Source organism: Pangasianodon hypophthalmus, chromosome 16 (genome assembly GCF_027358585.1).
Source record: "Pangasianodon hypophthalmus isolate fPanHyp1 chromosome 16, fPanHyp1.pri, whole genome shotgun sequence".
Taxonomy (NCBI): domain Eukaryota; kingdom Metazoa; phylum Chordata; class Actinopteri; order Siluriformes; family Pangasiidae; genus Pangasianodon; species Pangasianodon hypophthalmus.
The window spans coordinates 717,544-741,500 of NC_069725.1; the positions used below are offsets into that span (position 1 = coordinate 717,544).

The 23,957-nt window shown below is 38.2% G+C and overlaps 1 protein-coding gene across 8 annotated transcripts in view; it reads right to left on the reverse strand.

Annotated features, from left to right (window-relative positions):
* Positions 1 to 1,664: 1,664 nt before the first annotated feature.
* Positions 1,665 to 23,957, reverse strand: part of iqsec1a (IQ motif and Sec7 domain ArfGEF 1a) — a 115,846-nt gene continuing 93,553 nt past the window's right edge. For 7 of the 8 annotated variants that reach the window (XM_034311931.2, XM_053240562.1, XM_053240559.1 and 4 more), the window contains 11 exons: positions 22,903 to 23,064; positions 21,344 to 21,466; positions 21,074 to 21,240; positions 20,664 to 20,803; positions 20,145 to 20,174; positions 19,906 to 20,031; positions 19,697 to 19,796; positions 17,550 to 17,711; positions 15,719 to 15,898; positions 9,811 to 9,860; positions 1,665 to 5,334 (listed from right to left, as the gene is read on the reverse strand). In XM_034311931.2, coding sequence (XP_034167822.2) covers positions 4,744 to 5,334; positions 9,811 to 9,860; positions 15,719 to 15,898; positions 17,550 to 17,711; positions 19,697 to 19,796; positions 19,906 to 20,031; positions 20,145 to 20,174; positions 20,664 to 20,803; positions 21,074 to 21,240; positions 21,344 to 21,466; positions 22,903 to 23,064 — 1,831 coding nt within the window. In that variant the 3' untranslated portion in view covers positions 1,665 to 4,743. The remainder of the gene's footprint in view (positions 5,335 to 9,810; positions 9,861 to 15,718; positions 15,899 to 17,549; positions 17,712 to 19,696; positions 19,797 to 19,905; positions 20,032 to 20,144; positions 20,175 to 20,663; positions 20,804 to 21,073; positions 21,241 to 21,343; positions 21,467 to 22,902; positions 23,065 to 23,957) is intronic. The other variant, XM_053240563.1, reaches the window with a different exon arrangement.

The window sequence follows — 23,957 nt, forward strand, 5'->3', positions numbered from 1 at the left end:
TCAGGTCAGCTTTAAGAGACGACGCCCTCAACATGCCGCAATCTGATTGGACGATGGGGTGAAACAGTTACAGTTGTGTTTTGTTATACAAATTTTTGAAAAAGTGTTGAATTTTTTGCTCTGAGTTCTCTCGCTTTCAATCAGTTTAACAGCACCTGAAAAAAAAACAAAAAAAACAAGAAGAAGGAGGTTTGTGTTGTGCCCCCTGGTGGTCAGAGTGTGTAAGTGCACGTCAGTGTGGCGTCTCTGAAGGGCAAAGTTCAAGGTTAACTAACACACAATAACCAGAAACTGCTGTTCTAATCTCGGTTCTAGTGGTGCTAGTGCTGGGTTTCTAATAATTAATAATTAGATCTAAAATTGTCAATAAAATAAAGAAAAATCACAATTTGAATATTTTGTGAAATTCACTCAGATCAGTTCCTTAATTACAATTAATCCTTATAGAGAAATTTAGAGCTTAAAGTGTAACCAAAAAGTGATAAAAATCTACATTAGAAAGTTTAGCGTGCGTCCTCTTTAAAGAACCTTTAAAGAACCTTTAAAGAACAGAAAGGCTTCCTACTGGAACTCTGAATGACCCAATGTACCATTAAACTTTTGTTTCTAAAAATGTACCAAGTACCAAGAACCTGACAGGTTCTAGATATTAAGAAGAAAATAATACACAGAGGAAAGTAATACACACTCACACTCTTAGAACAAAAGGGTTCTTCAGTCAGATTATTCAGTAACTGCAGTGAAACGAACAGAATGCTCACGGCTTCTTTGGATAAGTTCCGTCTTTATCTTTCTGAAATCTAAACACTCTGGTGTAGGTTCTGCGTAGAGCCTTTAAAGGTTCCCCTCAAACACCCCGACTGAAAGAACCCTTTAAGTGTAGAACCAGGTATGGGGAACGTACACAGATGGAAAAAGGTTCCTCAAAGGTTCTTTGGATAGTTAAAGCTTTGTAGCTTTTGTTAAAAGGTTCTACACAGAACCCTTTCTGATAAGAACCTCCTTAAACTCAGACTTTTCAGCTATTGACTATGAATTATTCAGAAACTTCAGTGAAACTAATAAAAGTAGAACAAATCGTTCCTCGAGGGTTCTCTGGAGGATTAACGGCTTCCTAAAATAGTGAAAGTGAAACCTTCTGTTTTGGGTTCTCCACAGAGCCTTTAAGGAACCATTTAATGTGATTTTTTTTCTTAAATTCTTATCAACAGAATGAGGAATGGACACTTTGGGGGAAAAGTTGGACTTATTCAAAGGTTCTTCAGTGGTTCTTTCGATAGTTAAATGTTTGTAGAATTTCTAAAAGGGTTCTACTTGATGATCCCTGAATGCTGAAACACTCATCAGGGTTCTAGATAGAAGTGTTAAAGTTTTTAAAGTTAGTCTTAAGCTTAAGTTAATCTTTAGCTTTTGATTCATTTAAATGTACTGTTGCTATTGTTGCGTTTGTTCTCATTGTCTCTGGATTCTATGTTTCTTATTGGAAAGCACTCTGGGTTAACTTCAGTTGTGTTAAATGTGCTCTATAAATAAAGTCTGACTTCAGTAAAATGTTTTTACAGTTTTTTAAGAACCTTTAATGATTCTCCGAACCCAGAGGGAGAGTCGAAAAACCTCTTAAGGGTTCTAAAATCTTGATGAAAAACTATAGCGCAGTCTTTACGTGATGTTTAACATTGTTTTATTTCTCAACATTGTCACAGTTTGACATTAATCAGATTTGAAGCACTTACAAACAGACTGCATATCAAAATGAGAGCATTCCCTTTTCCCTAAAATCTCCACCTCTTAGTTATTCCCTCTGTGGAACAGCAGCGGTCCGGTGGCTCAGCGTGAGAGGCAGTGAACGTGTCCAGCAGTCTGTTTGTCTTAAACACACACCGACACACAGCACAGAAACTGTCCATCATCATCATCATCATCATCATCATCATCAGCATCATCATCTCATCCACGTTATGTACACTGGTGGTTTCTCACACTTCGTCCTCGTCACACACTGACAGACGGACGTGTCGAAGTGTGGTCCTCACTTTTCACGTCTCACTTCCCTCCTCTTTCTCATTTCTTTTTGTTTTTTTTTTTCCTACAACGGATATGTGAAGATGATCTGCATGCTGCACTTCAGAGAAACACAACGCAGTACGACAGCAAATTCAACATCGAGGCTACAAAATAAAGGAGGACGAAAAAAATAAAACGAGGTTCGTCCAGCTCGAGTGTCCATCAGCTCACAGTGAAACGAGACGTCTCGGCTCCGTGCGGTGCTCAGATAATAATCTCACACCCGGTCACTGCAGAACAGTCGAGTTATCATCACACCTTTCTCACAAGTTTCTCCAGATGATGATGCAGAGAGAAGAATGAAAATTTCTACCTGCTCCCTAAAACAACCGGATTCATTATGAGGAATAAATCAGAACCGTCTGAACGGAACGACGCGTTATAAAATTATTGTTATTCACTTAGGAAAAAAAACCAAAAAAAAAAACAGTCTGTCAGTTTAATTTATTCGCCCGCATGTGTGTGTGTGTGTGTGTGTGTGTGTGTGTGTGTGTGGTTCAGTAAGAAACGGGTTTAATGTGCTTCTACGTTTCATCGCCTGAAATTACATTCTGTAAAAAAATTCTCCGTCGTCTGGAAGGAAAGAGATTTGCATAAACTTGTCGCATTATTCACCTGAATCTCGTACAGAAACAACACAAGCTACAGAATGAACTTCTTTCTTTACACGATTGCACTTAACTGCCAACGTAACACTGATTTATTTTTTTTTTTTTTTGGGACACAAAAAACAAACCAAACAAACAAAATAAATTCACGCAACAGTTGACAGGACACACACTTGACGTTTGACATTTCACTAAATTCCCAGCGAGTGGTTCACTTTTTATGAGCCACTGCAATAATGTTATCGTGGGAAACAAATTAAAAAGTTGTCCGATACCGAGGACGAGGAGTGCCACGAAACTGCAAAAAAAAAAAAGAAAAAAGAAAAAAAAGACAAAAAAAGGACAAAAAAATTCAATTAATCAGGGAAATAAAAAAGGGGAAAAAGTACAGAAAATTATTTTCCAAATGAAAATGTAAATAATTCAGAAATGAATAAATAAATCAAGAACTAAATCATAAAATCAAATCATTAATCCTTAAGTTAATGCATATGTTAAATATATATTTTTGTTTTTCAGGTAATTTAAGGAAATAAAAATGAAAAAAAGGAAATGAAAAAAAAAGAAAAACAACAGAATACTAACTTTTAAACAACTAAAAAAAGACAAAAAAGTAAATACATTTCCATAAAAAAGAAAAAAGGAAACAAGAACCGAGAAAAATAAATAAAACTAAGAAGAAAAATAAATACAATAAGGAAATGTGAAAGAACAAAGAGAAAAATTAGTAATTAAAAAAAATAAAGGAAAAATAAAATGAAATGTAAATAAATAAAATGAATGTGTGCATTAATCTGAAGGTTAACAAATTATTTTATAATTTAGTTCATTAATTTATTTCCCAAATTTTGAGGTGCAAATTTTGAGGTTTTTATTTTTGTTTATTTATTTAATTACGTGGCATGCCTCGTCCTCCTGAACTCTAAACATATTGCACATCGGAGTAAAAACTATTTCAGTCACTGGCCTTCTTTAGTTTTGTGCATAACTTCTGTAAAATTTGTGCAGACGTTAATTATCTAACCTACAGCTTTACCTAAATATTTGATTGCATCATTTTCTTTGAGAAAAACAAAACAAAAACAAAAACAAGGAAAGGTTACTTCATATTAAAATACTAGTTATTTTCTACATTCTCGGGAAACGAGATTTAAAAAAAAAGAAAAGAAAAGAAAAAATTAGACAAGTGCTCAGTGAGTGGGACGAAATCTCACACTGTGAAATTGAAATGTATTGAATCTATCTAAATCTAAATCTAAATCTAAATCTATATAAAAGCGCCGTTTAGCTCCTGGGTTGCGCTTTTCGTAGCTCTTCCAGGCAGCTACGACACTTTTTCTATCACTTTATAGCTTTATAGCTTTATAGCTCAGTGCAGCTGCTTCTGCTTTCTAAAACATGTTTTTAATGTAATATTGCAAAGGCATCTAAAATTCCAAAATATTTCTCCGAACATCTATACAGTACGTCCAACCTCGCCTGCACCGCTTACCGTAATATTTCATTTCTATTGACCATAATATTTAAAAAACTCTCTGAATATGTATATATAGATTTTTTTTTACAGTATATAGAACATCTTACAATGGATGCAGTTTTACACTAAACACTAGAACACACAGGATACAGTTCACACAGAGCCGAGTACATACGCAGGGATTATTGGCACATTTATATATGATCGCTAAGGACGACATGTAAAGCTTTTCCTTTATCCACAATAAATACAGCGTCAGGACGACTACGTGTGAGACCCACAGCTCGGCCGTTACTCTACAGCTTTGCTAATCGTCCGGGATTTGTGTTTGGGAACCTAAAAAAAAAAAAAAAACAGTGTGAGGTTCTACGTTGCGACACTGGAAAAGCGTCTCAGAGATTCACGTAGTCCTGGTAGAAGACGTTACACTCCTCCTTCTGTTTCTTCAGAATTCCTCCAGCGGACGCATCGTTCTACACACCGAGCTTCTGATTAGGAGGACTTGGAAATCTCTGGAAGCCTCTCCAAACTCCAGAACATCATCTCAGAAATGGAATTCTTTCCCCGGAATTTCGCCCGGCTCCGGTCGTATCCTCACACCACCGTGCTGATGCCACAGTGTTTGGGTTTGGCGCTGACGGGACACGACGCCGATGGCGACGATGCGAGCTGCTGCTCCCGATGTTGGTGCCGTTGTTGATGGTGATGGTGGTGTTGATGACGATGGTGTTGGTGTTGATGAAGGTGGTCGTGAGCGAGTTGAGGATGATGGTGTGGCGCAGAGACGTGGCCCGAGTGCTGACGGTGGAACCAGAGCCCGACAGGAGGCGGGTCGTAGTGATGGTGGTGCTGGTACGGAGGAGGGTTCTGCGGGAGAGAACAGTGCTGGGAACGGTGGGACTCCATGTGGACCTGGGAGGTGTGGTGCAGGTTGGTGGGGTGGGGCTTGTGGGAGATGAGGGTGGGATGGACGGAGTGGTGCAAGGATGAGGAGGTGGAGGAGGAGGGCGGAGCAGGAAGCGGAGGATGAGGAGGAGGTTTTCCTCGCTTGCTGCCGAAGAGCGTTCCCAGCAGCGTGGAGGAGGAGGAGGAAGGGTTGGTGCTGGAGTAGTGTGGACGAGGAGGACCCTCGCGGCCAGACGGCGCTCTCCGGGGCAGCTGAGGAGGACTGCTAATGATGGAGCCCTGCGGAGGGGCAGAGACAGTCCGAGAACAACACCGTCACCTCAAACATACGACAGATAACAACATCAACTCCTCACGGTCTGAGGAGAAACTCACGCTAGACTAGTCATGAGAATGCTCTAATATCTTCCAGGGTGGATCTCCACCACCTTTTCCACCAACATGGGAACAGTGCTGAAACCATTTTTACACTTTTCCACCTCAAAAGAGCTGAAAAACTGATGCAGGGATAAAAACCCTGCTGGTGGCAGCGTCAAAAACTCCTGAGTCATAAACGTGAGTTATTCACGACTGCCTTTAAAATAAGACGTGAACCTTTAACTTAATTTACATAAAATTTACATTTTTGAGATTTTCATTTTTGAGATTTGAATTTAGGTTCTGATTTTATCTCAAAACCGTAGCCACAAGTTCAAAACTGCAAGAAACAGACGCATTTATTAAATACACCCCAAACCAAGTTCCTGCACACTACAGGGTTCCTCAGGGGTTCTTCACATGGTTAATGGTGTCTTGAAGCATTTCCTCAGAGGAACAATCCTTCAGGAAGCTCTATAAAACCTCTTTATTTTGTAGATTATTATTTAAAAATCACTGAAATCACAGATCAGTTGTTCAGGGAGGAAATGAGAGCTATACACTTGAAAATACGTTCTAGCTTTCTAAAAGGGTTCTATTCGGAACCTCTGGTAAATGGGTTCCCCAGAAGAACAAGCCGAAAGAGTTTAAGAAGAATTTGATGTTCAGAGGAGAAAAATTAAGAAATTCTCTACACTTGTTTTTCCTTTTACATGATGGAAAAAATTAAAAAATTCTCACATCTGCTTTTTTCCCCAAAATCTTATTGAAAAAAATAATTTATTATTTAACCTTTATATTTTTCTGTTTTTGTTGCAGCATCCATGAAAATGTGCAAAATAAGAATGATATCAAACAGGAAAGCTTTTGCAGACGACAGTAAAGTTTTTGAATTTTGAAAAGTTCAGCTCTTGATCTGTTTGTGGGACTTTTTTTTTTTTTAATTTTCTGGTTTCATGGAACAAGCACCAACACCATGTCAGTGAAAAAGGCATATAAACTTATACATTTATACATTTATACAAAACCCTAACAGCAGATACATTAATACATTAATTAAATAAAAAAATCTTTAAAACTATGTTCACATCACATCTCTACATTAGCGTTTTGTATTGGAGTAGAAATCAGAATAAATATGAGTGTAACTGATCCAGCTGAAGGAAGATGTGACGTGGTGATGTGTAGAAGAAGTGTTTAAAGAAGAATTCCACCAAATATCCATCATTTAGTTCGGGATTCTCCACCAGGAACAGAGTTTGGAGAAGAACTGACACTCACTTCCCTGTTGCTCCGAGCTAAAATCTCACACTCGATCACTTGGTTCTCTTCGAGACGGTTCTCTCTCTCACACACCTTTACTAATTTATGATCTACATCCCTGATCTTTCATCAACTCTTGTATGCAACAATCGAGATGGACTAGACACTCTTTCAGAAAGGTTCCTCAAGGGTTCTTTGGATGATTGAGAGTTTGTGGCTTCCTAAAAGGGTTCTACTTGGAACCATCTAAACTCAGAAGCCCACATTTATATACCATATGGAACCCTTAAGGAGTGAAGAACTCTTATGGAGCTTTCTACAAGTGTATCTTCTATAAATTGGGTCTTTATGAAAACAGGATAATCATCTGGTGCTATTCCTGAAAATCACTTTTCTTGGTTTGTCCCTCCAGAGGAACCTTAAAGGGTTCTATATAGAACCTTATAACAGAGGGACAAACCAAAGAATTCTTTTTTCTTGAAAGCTCTTGATAGTACATTATAGCAAACGGTTTGCAAAAGTAGGACCTATTTAGGAATCTAGAACATCACCCCATCTAAAGAACCCTTGAAGAACCCCCTTTTTCCAAAAGTGTTAAGTGAAACATCTTCTTCTCGCTTACTTCCCTACCTGAAGCATCTAAAGTAGAAAGGCTAGAACGATTAACCACCTGAAGAACCTTTAAAGAACTTTTTTTCTCTAACAGTGAAACGTTCTAGATTTGTTTCTCTACCTGAAGCCGTCAAATCCCAAATCCTCTAATTCAACTCAAACTTCTGGCCAAATTTCTGCAAACTATCTTCAAGGTTCTTCAGTTTGTCCCCCTGTAGGAACCCCCAAAGATTCCACATAGATTTCTTTCCCAGATGGTTCCAAGCAAAACTCCATTTTCAAAAGCTCGAGCCAGATAAACGTCCAAAGAACCCTTGAGGAACCATTTGTTTGTGGATTATAGCTCTTTTGAGGTGGAATCCTCCTTTAAGCACTGAAATATCCCAAAAAAATGATAACATGTTGTAGAACAAGCCTGGGGAGAACTCTCACATGCATCTCGTTAAGATGATGGGAGCAGATCGCTGACATGCAGAAGGAGAAAAGGCAAACAGGTTTCAACGTTGCTTCAGTGTTTAATCTCACCTGGATGCTGTAGATTTGTGTGAAAGAGCTGCTGCTGTAATCATAAAGACTGTCCTGTTGCTCATCATCAGGACTCTTATTTACAATCTGCTCGCTCTGAACATCCTGAACACACACTCAGTACTGTGTGTCTTTACTCTTCTACACCAGCACACTGGAATGATTTATAATCACGCTATCCGGCGTCTCTGTGGAGTCGAGGTTTCTTCCTCGTGTCGTCTCAGGGAGTTTTTCCTCGCCACTGTCTCCTCTGGATTGTTCATTAGGGATCTAAATCTACATCTGGAGTTCAATGTCTACTGTTACACTACCATCACTCCCACCCATATCTTGTCTAACATCTGATACAAGGCCACAACAAGATGTATGAATGGTGAACATGTATGCTAATGAAATCCACACCCTTTCACACTGAAAAGGTCTGATTAGCATGTCTCTAATCAGAACGGCGCTAATTTCTTTACCTACGTTCACGCTAGCAAGCAACACAGCGACAGGAGATCGGATATTTTCTGCGTACGTACAGTTCTGTGTAAAAGTCTTAGTCACATGTAAAGAAATGCTGTAGAGCAAAGACGCCTTCAGAACTAATGAAATTAAATGTTTCTACATTAAAAAAACTCCTATAAAGAGCAGTAAACAGTAATAAATGAAACAAAGTCAGTATTTAATGTGACGATCCTTCACTTTAAATAAATAAAGCAGTATCTGAGGTGCAGTGTGTGCAGTTTTATAAGGAAATGAGCTGGAAGTGTTACTGAGCATCTTGCAGAAGCAGCCACAGTTCTTCTGGAGACTTTGACTGTCGACTCGCTTCTTATTTCTGCAGCGAAACCCAGCAGCCTTCATTATGTTTTTATCTGAAAAGTGTCTCTTATGGAATCTGCTGCTTTCTTTACTGACATACAAACATTTTTCTGTAACATTTCATTTTGTGCTGGAAAACTAATGTTTGGAATCTAAAATGTTTTTGTACTGAATCAATAATGTAGAAGTCAGAAAATAAACATCTATAACAAAGTTTGTAGTAAAAAAACAATAGGGTGTCAAGACTTTTGCACAGTACTGTATATACATTGCAATTTTAGTGAAAAGTAACATTCTGAATGTTCAAAATTCAAAAATCCAAACAATCGTCTCGAACGATTCCTCGGACCAATCCTGAGGCGTGCGTGGTCCGACGTTTCTTCAGTTCCTCGCTCACAGCTGCAAGAAAAACTTATAACCGTGGTTTCATCTCATCCTGTCATATACAACCTCTCGTTTAATGTGTATAGAGACATTACGAAGAAGTTTGGAAGGAAGTAGCAGAGATCATCGGGGCCTCTGATGAGTGTACGCAGCTAGTACAGTTAGCTTACACTGCTAAACTAATCTGACTACAAAGCTTAGCATGTAACGTAAATACAAAACAAAAGTAAATTGTATAAAGTGGGCTGTAGATAAAGTCTACTACGTTTTCTTAAAAAAAAATGTCCAGGCCACGCCCACAGGTGACACGCCCACGCGAGATAAACCAGTCCCTTGCTAGCGTGAACGTAGGATTTGGAAGTTGAGGATTCGGGGGTCAGTGGATGGAGCTTAACGTCTAGGTCATGCCTGTAGAGGCGTAGTGACACGATGAGGAACCACATGAACATGGAAGCAAACAAGATGGTGGCGGTCGAGCGGGGGGTTAGTAGAGAACATGCTTGCTTTGAGGAACACGCAGGAACACGGAGGAACATGTTCAGGGTTCTGCAAGCAGTTCGTGCATGCGTGTGAGCAGGCAGGCAGGTTAGGCATCGAGACACGGAAAAGAAAACGTAAAGAATGTAAAGAATTATGAAGCGTCAGAGGGTGCAAGAACATAACAAAAGAAATCATTCGCTCATTAGGGGTTGCCCTTGGTTTGTTTTGTTTTTGGTTAATGCTTTTGCTTTGTGCGTTGCGTTTTTTTTTTTTTTTTTGCACATCATGAGCAGAGAATAAATCGAACATCCGCTGCTTCCTACTTACTTCCATATTGCTGTCTAGTGATCCTGCACTGGTGCGGCGCCCGCGCTTGCCTGCCCGAGACATGCAATACCACAGATTAGAGATGGGCATCACACCTGAATGGGGGCGGGGCTAGTCGTGGACACGCCCCTTTACTCTAGGAAGCGCCAAAAGGGAAATGGGAGCAACACAGGATCATTATGGATCAGGGTCAGAGGTCAGAGGTGAGGGGAGGGGAGGAGAAGGTGGTGTTTTAGCAGGATTATGGAGTGAGAATTTTTATTTTTTAAAAAACAAATGTCTCTGATAAGGAAGAGTTTTGCTTTACTCCTGACCTGCGGTGTAGTCGAAGCTACGCTTTATTTACTATAATTGCAAAACTCGTATGATGCTTAATCGAGAGTTTTGATTGGTTCCTTGGTGCACAAACTTATGCACTATTTAGATAATTCGCGACACTTGAATTGATGTTGAATTTTTTCTCAGTGTGGCTAAAACCACTGAATACGAGTTAGCGCTCATTATGGATGATCAGGGTCAGAGGTCAGAGGTCAGAGGTGAAGCGTGGGTGGGATTTAGTGCTCTAAAATTTGTAATTCTTGGTTTGATTTATCACATTCGAAATAAACGTCTCTGATTAAACACACGTCAGGAAGGTTTCTGATTCAGTCCTGACCAGTGGTGTAGTCGAAGCCGTGCTCATGGTAACTCGTGCTCAATTTTATTAAATCTATTGCATTTAAACGTTCACGAGCTCATGTGACGCTTATTCAAGAGTTCTGATTGGTTCGTTACGACAGATTCAACAGTAAGCGTGATAATTGTTCAAATACGATGGAACAAATACGTGTTTATAAGCAAAACTTTGGCTGTTTGTTCTTTGTTCTACCATTAAATTTCCTCAGTATGGAGGAAACCAGCGAATGCGAGTTAGCACTTAATACCAAACACTTCTTAGCAATTCCTCAGCACATCTCGGAGAAATGTCGATGTTAGCGGTCACTGCTCCTTTAAAATCGTTAGCGTCAACGTTTTCCAATTTTACAGATGTGCGTTCATATCATATGTTTGCCTTCGGACCTCACTTCCGCCAGTTCGGGCTTCGGGAAAACAGACACGCAGATTGGAGTTTAGCTCAAAATACTTTCGTTTTCAAAAAAACAAAGGAAACTAGTGAATGCTGTGACCTTAATAACACGGAATTAATTTTTAATTAATGTATTATCATTACTGTATTACTGTTACTGAAACATCTTATTGCATCATCAAATATAAGGACCAATCAGTAATCTACCCATGTACAATGTATATAGTCAGCTCCATAATTATTGGCACCCCGCAACAGAATGGTCACTAACACAGAACCATCATTGGAATGTTAACTAGCAGCTAGCTATAGCTAGCTAAGTAATATTCTAATGTTTGTGTTATGAAACTACGCTGCTCTTCGAGGCGTTAATAATTACGAATATTTTCCAACTCGCTTTGTTGAGAAGTGCTTCAGACTGGACGGCACCACTGGTCTCGATTATTTCAATTTTTACTCTTTTATTTCTTTATTGATTTTTTTTTAAAGAGAGTTTAAAGAGAGTTTAAAGAGAGTTTAGTCTACAGAGATCACGTTCACAAATCGCATCTAACACGATTTCACTCAAAGATGGCGGAAGATTATATACCAGGAACCGGATAAAATCCCCGGTTGGTAAATAGGAGCAGACAGTCGTGTGGAGTAGACCGTGATAAAGCCACGTACGAGACATGGATGGACGCGGGAGTATTTTAGCTTTACAATCAGGTGGAGAAGGAAGGTGGGGGTTGGGGAGGGAGGTGGATGCGACAATGCTTCATATACACGACGGATTACAACTCATGCCACAAGTAAAAGCTTCAAATAATGGAGGGCTTCATCAGTGATGTCGAACAACCAGGACCAAGCAGCAAGGTGGGGGTGGAGTTTCTGGGGGTGGAGTTTGGAAGGGGGTGGAGTTTGGAAGGGGGTGGAGTTTCAGGGGTGGAGTTTGGAAGGGGGATTTAAGAGGTATTTTTACGAGGTACACAACATGACATGACATTTCTCTCAGAAGTAAATGTTTACTTTCACTACAATATAAAATGGCTCGAATTTGTTTTTTTTAAAAATGGATTTCATTCCATCATCGCTGATGGCCAACTGACCGCAAACACTGAACCGAGATCAAATAATAACGGCACTTAGAGAGACGTGTTTATCTTGGCTTTATGATTTAGGAGATGTTTATTATACCTGTTTACAAACGTCTAGACGTGTTGCGTTAGAGCCAAGCGCCAAATCACCTCAAGTGCCTTTGATCAGATCCACATGATCGTCAGTTGGAGTTTCGGTCGTTGATGTATGAGTTTGATGATTCAGCAGTTCCATCATTAACCATGAAACATCACACAATTCAAACGTATGAGATGTTACAAGGACAACATGAGGACAGCGTGAGAACCTTGAGGTTGTACAGGATATAGGTGAGCTGCGTTTCGCCAAATCTAATCAAATTCATAATCAATCTAATCAAATTCATAATAAAACATCAGACTAATCAGACAGATAATGAAGAAAAAGTCTCATTCTGGCAAATTGAGGCACAGAGTCCAGATACTCCAGTGAGCATTACACAACATCTATCTATCTATCTATCTATCTATCTATCTATCTATCTATTTATTTATTTATTTATTAACTTAATTATTTATTTGCTTTGGTTATTTGGTTATTTTTACTCCTTTTAATTAATTAATCAATTAATTAATTAATTAATCAATTAATTAATTAATTTATTCATTCTTTAATTAATTTATTCATTATTTAATTAATTAATTTAATTTAATTATAATTAATTATTTTATTTATAAATTATTTATTAAATTTATTTATTTACCTACTTACATATTCCTTATCTATTTATTTATGTATTTATTTATTTATTTATTATTAATTTATTTATTTAATATTAATTTATTTGTTTACTCATTTACTTCATTACTTACCTATTTATTTATTTCCTTAATTTATAATTGTTTACTTCTTAAATTATTTTCTTATTATTATGTACTCATTTAATTAATTACTTACTTGCCTATTTATTTATGTACTTACTTATTACTGATTATTTACTTGTTTATTTGTTTACTTATTTAATTAAGTATGTGCATGTTTATTTACGTACTCATTTACTCAGTTACTTACATACGTACTTGCCTATTTGTTTACGTATTAGGTGTATAGTGCTTTATAAAGTGACTTGTGCCAGCTAATGAATATTAATGAGCACTGAGGCTCAGTCTTATGAATATGCATGAGTAAGGGGTTGTGAGTTTGAGAGGCAGAAAAATAACTCTATATTTATTAAAAATATACAGGAATGATTATTTTTTCAGAATAGAAACCACTGTTGGTTTGTTTCACTCTGGATTAATAAAGATTTTAAAAATAAACCAAATTAAAACGTAAGATGAAGTCTTTTTTATGGACGAATCGTCAGTAAGGACGCGTTTGAGGAGTCAGAATTCACTGGGAAAACTTTTATCATCGTTTATTCACTTTAAACGCATCACACTCCAGATCTGAACGTCTTCCTCTCATCACCTCCACACAGACGTTCCTGTGAGAGCTTTACATCCTATACATAATGCATACATAATACATACACCTACATCTCCATCGATACAGCTCCATCTATACGTCTCCATCTATACATCTTTACGTCTCCATCTATACATCTGCATATCTCCATCTATACGTCTCCATCTATACATCTCCATCTTTACGTCTCCATCTATACATCTATACATCTCCATCTATACATCTATACATCTCCATCTATACAGCTCCATCTTTACGTCTCCATCTATACAGCTCCATCTATACATCTATACATCTCCATCTATACAGCTCCATCTTTACGTCTCCATCTATACATCTCCATCTATACATCTCCATCTATACATCTTTACGTCTCCATCTATACATCTGCATATCTCCATCTATACGTCTCCATCTATACATCTCCATCTTTACGTCTCCATCTATACATTTGCATATCTCCATCTTTACGTCTCCATCTATACATCTCCATCTATACGTCTCCATCTATACATCTTTACGTCTCCATCTATACATCTGCATATCTCCATCTATACGTCTCCATCTATACATCTCCATCTTTACGTCTCCATCTATACATCTATACATCTCCATCTATACATCTATACATCTCCATCTATACAGCTCCATCTTTACGTCTCCATCTATACAGCTCCATCTATACATCTATACATCTCCATCTATACAGCTCCATCTTTACGTCTCCATCTATACAGCTCCATCTATACATCTATACATCTCCATCTATACAGCTCCATCTTTACGTCTCCATCTATACATCTCCATCTATACATCTATACATCTCCATCTATACATCTTTACGTCTCCATCTATACATCTGCATATCTCCATCTATACGTCTCCATCTATACATCTCCATCTTTACGTCTCCATCTATACATTTGCATATCTCCATCTTTACATCTCCATCTATACAGCTCCATCTATACATCTCCATCTATACATCTCCATCTATACAGCTCCATCTATACATCTATATATCTCCATCTATACATCTATACATCTCCATCTATACACCTCCATCTATGTATCTACACATCTACATTCAGTATACACATCTCCATCTACACATCTCCATACAGTATATATGTCTCCATCTACACGTCTCCATCTACATCTATACGTCTCCATCTACACATCTCCATCTATACATCTACATACAGTATATACGTCTCCATCTACACGTCTCCATCTCCATCTATACATCTCCATCTACACATCTACATACAGTATATACATCTACATCTACACGTCTTCATGTATACATTTCCATCTACACGTCTCCATCTACACGTCTCCATCTCCATACACTATATACATCTCCATCTACACGTCTCCATCTCCAGCTACACGTCTCCATCTCCATACACTATATACATCTCCATCTACACGTCTCCATCTCCATCTACACGTCTCCATCTCCATACAGTATATACATCTCCATCTACACGTCTCCATCTCCATACAGTATATACATCTCCATCTACACGTCTCCATCTCCATCTACACGTCTCCATCTCCATCTCCACGTCTCCATCTCCATACAGTATATACATCTCCATCTACACGTCTCCATCTCCATCTACACGTCTCCATCTCCATCTACACGTCTCCATCTCCATACAGTATATACATCTCCATCTACACGTCTCCATCTCCATCTACACGTCACCATCTCCATCCAGTATATACGTCTCCATCTACACGTCTCCATCTCCATACAGTATATACATCTCCATCTACACGTCTCCATCTCCATCTACACGTCACCATCTCCATCCAGTATATACGTCTCCATCTCCACGTCTCCATCTCCATACAGTATATACATCTCCATCTACACGTCTCCATCTCCATCTACACGTCTCCATCTCCATCTCCACGTCTCCATCTCCATACAGTATATACATCTCCATCTACACGTCTCCATCTCCATCTACACGTCTCCATCTCCATCTACACGTCTCCATCTCCATACAGTATATACATCTCCATCTACACGTCTCCATCTCCATCTACACGTCTCCATCTCCATCTACACGTCTCCATCTCCATACAGTATATACATCTCCATCTACACGTCTCCATCTCCATCTACACGTCACCATCTCCATCCAGTATATACGTCTCCATCTCCACGTCTCCATCTCCATACAGTATATACGTCTCCATCTACACGTCTCCATCTCCATCTACACGTCTCCATCTCCATACACTATATATACGTCTCCATCTACACGTCTGCATGTACACTCCTGCAGCGTCTGCTGAACTCACCTGTTTCAGAAAGGTCCCGCAGGGAGCTACTGAGCGCGCTCCTCTTTAGCCCCTCCCCCATGGCGTACGTGTCATCCAGGCTGGCGCGGCTCATGGTCCCGTTCCCCGCCTCTTTCTTCAGACCGGACATGCTCTGGGACATGCTGGGCCTCACCACGCCTTTCTGCTTCTCCAGCTCGGCTGTGAACGGAAACAACCCCGCTGTTATTTAATAGAAGACACATAAAACTGACCTGAACTGGAACAACAGCGTCCTGTGATTCTTAAAACTCATAAAAAAATCTTAATTTAAAAAAAATATATATATATATAAAGTTTATAATTAAGTGGTGCGACAGAAGTCAATTTTTAAAATCACTTTTCTTTCTCTCCTTTTTTTAAAATGAATGAATTAATTTTTTTTTTCTTCTCCATGTCTTAGGAGTGAATCTGAAGAGGAATAAAAAAAAATCAATAAATATTTTAATAAAAAAATAAATAAATAATAATAATAATAATAATAAATTCTAAGTCATATCAGCTTGATTATCTCTAAATTCTAAACTGTTTCAACTGTTCCTACATTTGTTCACATTTTACTAAAACATTCAGAAATCCTTTTTTAAAAATAAATAAATAAATAAATAAAGCAAATCTGAATTTGGTAAATCATTTCTGGGCTCAATTTTTTAAATTATTTACACGGAATAATTATGATCAGTTGCAGGAATAAACTCTGTGAGCTGCTGTGCTGTAAATGTCCTCCAGGGGGCGCTATCTGACTGTGAACTACTGCCTGTGGTGACCCTGTCATGGCTTGTTCAGCTGCTGGGTGGAAAAGATTTATAATGAGGAATAAAATTTAATTAATTAAAAAAATCTTAAACACTTGGTTTTTTTTTATGTATATTATGATTCTCTGTTAATTTTTTAAAAATATTTTTATGTATTTTTTTTTACATTAATAAACAAAAAGTGTCCTCTTGCCCTGATACAGAAATTACACAAGCAAATTTCTTCTACATTTTAGATATCTTTTTTTTTTTTTTTTTTTTTTTTTACAATTTATTAATTTAAAAAAATTATTATATGGTATATATTTATATATATATATAAAAAAATGAAGTATGAAACAAGTAGATAAATTATTTCTCTTTAAATTTTAGAAATTAATTTTCGTGTTGAAAGACAGTCGACTGTTTAGTAGAGAGAAAAAATGAGAAAAGAGAAAAAAGAAAAGATAAACAAACAAAAACAAACCAACAAACAAATAAATAAACAAATAAGCACAAATTTTGTAATTATTGTTTTAAAGAAACAAGAAAAAGCAAATAATTTTTTTAATTGCTTTTTATCTTGGTGGTAACATTAAAGGCTTTTTAATTTTATTTCATTTTAATTTGTAAAAATATAGTTCAGAATTGATAGACATCTGAACTGTTTGGTAGAGAGTCTTCTAAAATAAAAAAACAAATACACAAACAAACAAACAAACAAACAAACAATAAATAAATATAAATAATAAATAAAGTCTCAAAGATGTATTTTTTAGTTATTTTTATCCTGAAAGGATTAAATGGTTAAGATCTGTTATGGCGATTCACAAACTGTGAAAGCGTAACCATGGAAACCGGGCATGTGGGTGGAGATGGTGGAGTGAAGTAAAGACGTTCTCCTTCTACCTTCTCGCAGACTTCACCGCTTCCTGAGCGATCAGCGTAGGACTGAGATGTGAAATTCAACTCGAGCTCCACTGAGAACTTTTCCCTGTTTTTATCCACTCAGATATTTTTTTAAAAAATCTTTTTTTTTTTAAATTCTTTTTTCTTTTTAAGCTACTCTGAGTGCTTACACTCGATCCGGTACTTCTCCATCTCCTGGACCTCGGCGATGGACTCTCGCAGGTCGTCTGTGAACTTCTTGCGGTCCTGAGGGTTCGGGGCGTTGAAGATGATGAGGACCTTCACGTCAGCGCCCGGGATGGCCGACGTGAGCCGGATCCCGTTCGGATAATCTAAAAAAAAAAAAACAGAATATACATCATACATCACGTGTAACATCATTATTCCAATTATTTCAGCTCTGCGTCATAAGACTGACATAACCTCGTCATAACCATGTCATAACCTCGTCATAACCTCATCATAACCTCGTCATAACTTCATCATAACCTCGTCATAACCTCGTTATAACTTCATCATAACCTCGTCATAACCATGTCATAACCTCGTCATAACCTCATCATAACCTCGTCATAACTTCATCATAACCTCGTCATAACCTCGTTATAACTTCATCATAACCTCGTCATAACCATGTCATAACCTCGTCATAACCTCATCATAACCTCGTCATAACTTCATCATAACCTCGTCATAACCTCGTTATAACTTCATCATAACCTCGTTATAACTTCATCATAACCTCGTCATTAACTTCATCATAACCTTGTCATTAACCTCATCATAACCTCATCATAACCTCGTCATAACCTCGTCATTAACTTCATCATAACCTCGTTATAACTTCATCATAACTTCGTCATAACCTCGTCATAACCTCATCATAACTTCGTCATAACCTCGTCATAACCTCGTCATAACCTCGTCATTAACCTCATCATAACCTCATCATAACCTCATCATAACCTCGTCATTAACTTCATCATAACCTCGTCATAACCTCGTCATAACCTTCACTGATGATGGCTATGACCTGCTTTATACAGCATTATAAGTTCATGCTAATTCTTTCTTTAGTAAAAGAGCTTTATTAGGACATACACTACTGCTATTATACAGTTGTTGCCATGGTAACATCTTTAATAGTCTGTTCTTATTGCTTTTAACTAAAAAAAAAAACAAAAAAACAACAAAAAAAAAACATTCCTTTCTGTGAAAATTATTTTCCTAATGTACAACATACTCAATTACACCTGTATACAGTGTGCTTGTTGTCATGGTTACAATTCAACACGATTACACTGGAATTAAATCGCGTTAAATGTATCGTAGCATCAATATCATTAGCGCATTAGCGTAGATTAGCATCTGACTTTAGCCGTCATTACGTCAGCTCACGATAGTGTACGAGATCGTCCTTAAAGGTTTATATCGACTTTATGACGCAGAAGAACGTTAAAGTGAATTTTTGTGCCTTTTTTTGTAATAAAATAAAAAATATCAACACCATAGATTTTTCTTTGTTTTCATCTTTTTTTCTGCTGTTTTTGCTAGCACTCACTTTGCTAACGTAAATATCATGATACACACGTCATTTTGCATTTTGCAATCTCGATGTATTTTGTGTCATATTTTTTCTAACGTTGCTATAAAATTTAGAATTTTACACACCAATTATTTTTTTTAAAAAGAAAAGAAACATGTTCTTTTCCATGTTTTTTACGAATCCTGTGTGTTTTTACTTTCATACTTTAGCAGTGCACAAACAGTTTAAGCTAACATATCTAAAATCTTTTTTTTTTTTTTTTTTTAAATCATAATTTTAAAAGCTCATTAGTCGAGTCTCTACATCAGCACATTTTATTTCATTTCCCTCCACGGCTAGTTTATTTCCCATCGTTAGCTAACATTACATCCTAGCACTGTGTTAGCTTTTAGCCGTGGCACAGCATTCACGTGCACGCAGAGACATAAATCATTTATTATTTACGATGTCATTTTTATGGAGTATTGAGTTTTTATTGTGATATGAGAATGTTAGCTTTGGCTAGGTGTTAGCTGAAAGAATGTTAGCGTTGGCTGCGTAACAGCATACAGGAAATAATACGAAAAGGAAATAATAAAACGCTAATATGATTCAGGAATCAGAGAGAAAAACAGAAAGTGGGCCAAAAAGCGGGAAATGAAGAGAGTGAGGTTATATTACTGCTGAAACGCTGCACGCTAGCACGACTTTTAATGTGATGCGATATGTTTTAATATGCTAACGCTGCGGTTGTGAAGACCGGCTTCCTGTATGAAGGTTAAAAAGTCCTACACTGGTTCTCGAAGAGCAGGACCTGCATGCCGTACAGAGAGAAGGACTGCCTGAGGCTGTACGTCACCGAGTTTTTCTTCTTCTGGAAAATTTTAGTTACCTACAAAAAGGACAAAGAGTGAACTGAAGACCTGAGAGAAGCGCTAGCAGAAAGTCAAAACAAAATAAATATTTCTGTGTTTCAGCGCGAGTTTTTACGGCGCTCTCACCACCAAGAGGTCGTTAAAGAGGAAGATCTCCCGCTGATGAAGGCCGAGTTTCTGAAGCTTGTTGGGGTCTGGCACTTCAAACAGCCGGCAATAACACACCAACCTCCGGTGGGGGAGAGATAAGACCTAAACACACACACACACACACACACACACATTTTACTTTTAAACATTTTTATATTTTTAAATGAAGAAACACAGAGAGAGAGAGAGAGAGAGAGAGAGAGAGAGAGACTTACACATCCCAGGCCCTGATGGAGAGATCCGATCTGTAAGAGCAGAGTGAAGAGAAAATTACTGAGGTGAAATTATAATCCAACTTTTTTGCGCGATTATGCAACACAGGGGCGGAGTCACACACTCTGAGGTAAGTGCTATCCGCCCTCTTCCACATACATGAGCTCACAGCCGCCTTTGATTGGCTAGTGTCGCTGTGATTGACAGGGGAGACAGGGTCAGCCCCTCCCACCCAGACAGCACGGCTAATTTTGCTCTCTTGGGTGCGGATTTGAGCTCGCGATGTTCGTATGATGAGGAAAGTGAATGGAAAAAAAACATTTTAAAAAAACTGCAATTTTTTTTATCTTGACTGAGGTTTAAGGTTTTTGTCTGCGATATGAAAAAGAGTGCTGGAAATGTGCTTTTGAATAAATGATGATTTTTTTATGAACATTTTACGGACTGAAATTTAGGCGCTGGTCCTTGTTCAGGCAACAAAAGCAGAACCTTCATGTGAACGCGACACCATCGGCACTTACTGGCTTCTTCCCGACGATGAGCTTCTCCACCTTCTGAACCTGAGAGACGTGGTCTTCGTTGGTCTTCAGCTCCTTCTGACGAATACGCTCGTAAATGCCGATCAGCATGTCACGAGGGATGTCCTCACCATCGTCCACTCCTGGTAATACCACAAACCAGAGTAAATTAAACCATAGACTTAAACAGATTAATGACATAACTGGAATTTGGGAGAAAGTTCACGCCTGAAGCTCCACCTTCTTTTTAGATAACTTCTCATCTTTCTCCACTAGTAATGAAGTTTCCACACCAGCTCCTCATCATCTAATCCAATCTATTCTACAACTCCTACTAAAGAGTCTTCTACTGCATAGCAGTTCTGGAGATACGAGAACGTATCAGTGGTGGATACGTTCATTCTCTTGCTCACCTCTGAGGTTCTTCACAAAGTCCTCCAGTTTCATCTTGCGCTCAGGCTTCACGTTGGGGCTGTACATGTCCGTGTTGAGGAGGATGATGGCGAAGGCCAGGATGAAGATGGTGTCTGGGTTTCGGAACTGGCGCACCACTCCTGGGTTGCAGATGCAGTACCGTTGGCTGATGGGAAAAGAATTCAGAAATTTCAGAACTTCTGAACTCAGTTACAGTCTATCTGCTGACCAGTTCACCATGGCGGAGTGTGTTTAGATGGAGTTCTCACCTGAAAGCCTCGATGAGGCGTTCGACCTTCTGAGCTTCCCCTTGGACTCGGATGTGCGCCTGGAATTTCCTGAGAGCTTCGTCCAGCTCCATCCCTGAGAAGTCCATCTCGTCCACCACACAGCTGAACAAACAGCATGCGATCAGTTAAGCGGTCCATCAGCAGAGATCAGAGCTTCAGCACTAACCTGAATAAATCACTTAACACTGCTCTGCTGAGCGCTCCAATAACATCAGACTATGAGGTTGTGCAGAATGAAGAAGAAGAAGAAGAAAATACATGAACGCGTTTCTTTTTGTGGTTTTCTCATCCAGCTCACGTCTGCTGGGAATACTCGGGATTTTCTGATGAATGACTAAACGTCTGCGTGTGTGAAATCTAAGCAGCGTGGAAACCGAGTGAACAGCTGCCAGCTGAGGAGATGAATTCATTCCCAGAATGATTTGTACTTAATTAGCCACACGCTGGTTGATTCAATAAAAACGGAGTGTGTACAGACACGCAGCAATACTCCGAGGACACGACGCTGACAGAAAGACTGTCCTAATTAGCCATCGGACGCAAACGTTCCCCTAAAGTCTGTATTCAGAGTAGATTTCTGCACATGTGCTGAGGATTTAATCCAACATCAGTATTCAGACCTCAGGCGTAACTACAGACGTAAGCGTTATTCAGGAGTTACGTGAGCGTTACACATGCGGGGGCGGAGTTTGTCTAAAACAGGGGCGTGTCTCAGCTACGCTCGAGTCTGATCTTGAGCTTAAGCGCATGTTTCTTGTGTGATTTCAGCTCGAGTGAGGAGCAGCGTTAAGTCCAGCGCCGCCGTCTGACTGTTTAATGTAACTGCAATATATCACGCTGAAATTTATGTTCTGGCTGTAAACACACTCACACACACTGTGGAATGTCATTCGAGGAAAATATTAAACACACAAATATTACTCTATTCATTTATTAATAATATCATCTCTTTAAAATCCATGAAATGTTTCAGAGGAGACGCGTCTGAATCAGAGACACGGCTTATCTGGAGGAGGGAATATTTTCTGGATAAAGTGATGAATGAAGTTAAAGTTTCTCTGTAAGTGTAGCAGATGAGCGCTAGGTCAGATTATCCTTCACTCCCTGAGCAGGTTTTCTTTACAGCATCGAATTAACACAAACACTGACTTTAATTCATTAATTCAACAAATCAACGTAGTGAATTAAAAGTGTGATAAAATCTCCTACATCTCACACACATTACGATTTCATGACCTCGATTTAGTCTCTTTTTATTTCTCATTTTTCAAAATGTCTCTCACTTTTATATTGCATCGTATTTCATTTGACATAAAAGAAAAAAAAAACGCTATTTCCTTCTTCAGTCCACATTTTCTATCCCTGATTTTTTTCAGGTTTAAAGATGATGGACTCTGAATCCCAGCAACTTTCCTCACGTAAACACTGACGTCACTTTTAGACTTTTGACCCTCAGATTTTAATAATAATATTAAACCTGTTTAATATTCACTCAAGATCTCTGAAGTAAAAGAATAATAAATAAAACAAACACTCACTCTAAGACGTCCCTGTTGAACTGCTTTTGCCGGTTCCCCAGGAACTCGCCAATCATCTGCCGGCTCAGCCCTTTCCTCTGAAGCAGGAAGTGAGCCACGCCCACAGGTGTATCCGGAACGAACCCTCTCTCCGTCAGGTACTGAATTCCTTTCTCCGGCTTTCTGAAAGAGAAAGATGATTATCACCATCTGAATCTCAACACTGAAATCTTCTCCTTTCACTCAACAATAAATGTTGGATTTCAAATGAGTTAAGACAAAAAAACTGCTTGCGATTTCAGCTCTCATTGCACTTTCATTGCATTTTTATCTCTTTTTCAAAAATTTTCTTATTTATACATTATTTTATTTTTCCTAAATAATATTACATGTATTAATACTCTTTTAGACTGCACTTCAATCTATTTCTTTCATGCATCGTACTATAACTTTTACATTTTAATTTATTGTTTCTTTTTCAATCGTCTTTAATTTGATTAAATTTTATTTGAAAGGACCTCGTGCATTAAAAGTGCTGTATAAATAAATTTCCTTTAAAAGTGTCACAGCAGTGAAAGTACATGAAATTTCCATGCAGTTCACAAAGACTTGCTGATTAAAGGGATAATACAGAACGACAGAACTTACAGGTCTTACAAAAAGCAGACTCTGTGAGAGTTTGGAGAAGGACGCCTTTGGATTATGGACAAGTAACAATGGAATGACTTCATACTCAAAAAATACTGAATTGTGGGAAAATAGTAAGCATCTGAGCGAAGACTGCTGGAAGGAGTATAACTGAGCGCGGAGGAGCGATGATGTGGAATTAAAACCACAAAAATACACCGTGGTGTGGTTTTAGCACAGGAAGGAGTAGGAGTGCAGAAAAATCAACATACTTACTTTCACTCAAAAGTCTTAAAGAAATCCTCTGAGTTTGTGTTTGTGATAATTTATCTTTTAGGATAAAAGCAGGTCAAATATATTAAATAAAGAATAAATCAACACACGTCCCCAAGGGTTTTATTCTGCCAATGATTACAATGTTTTATTTATTAAAACACGACACTTTACAC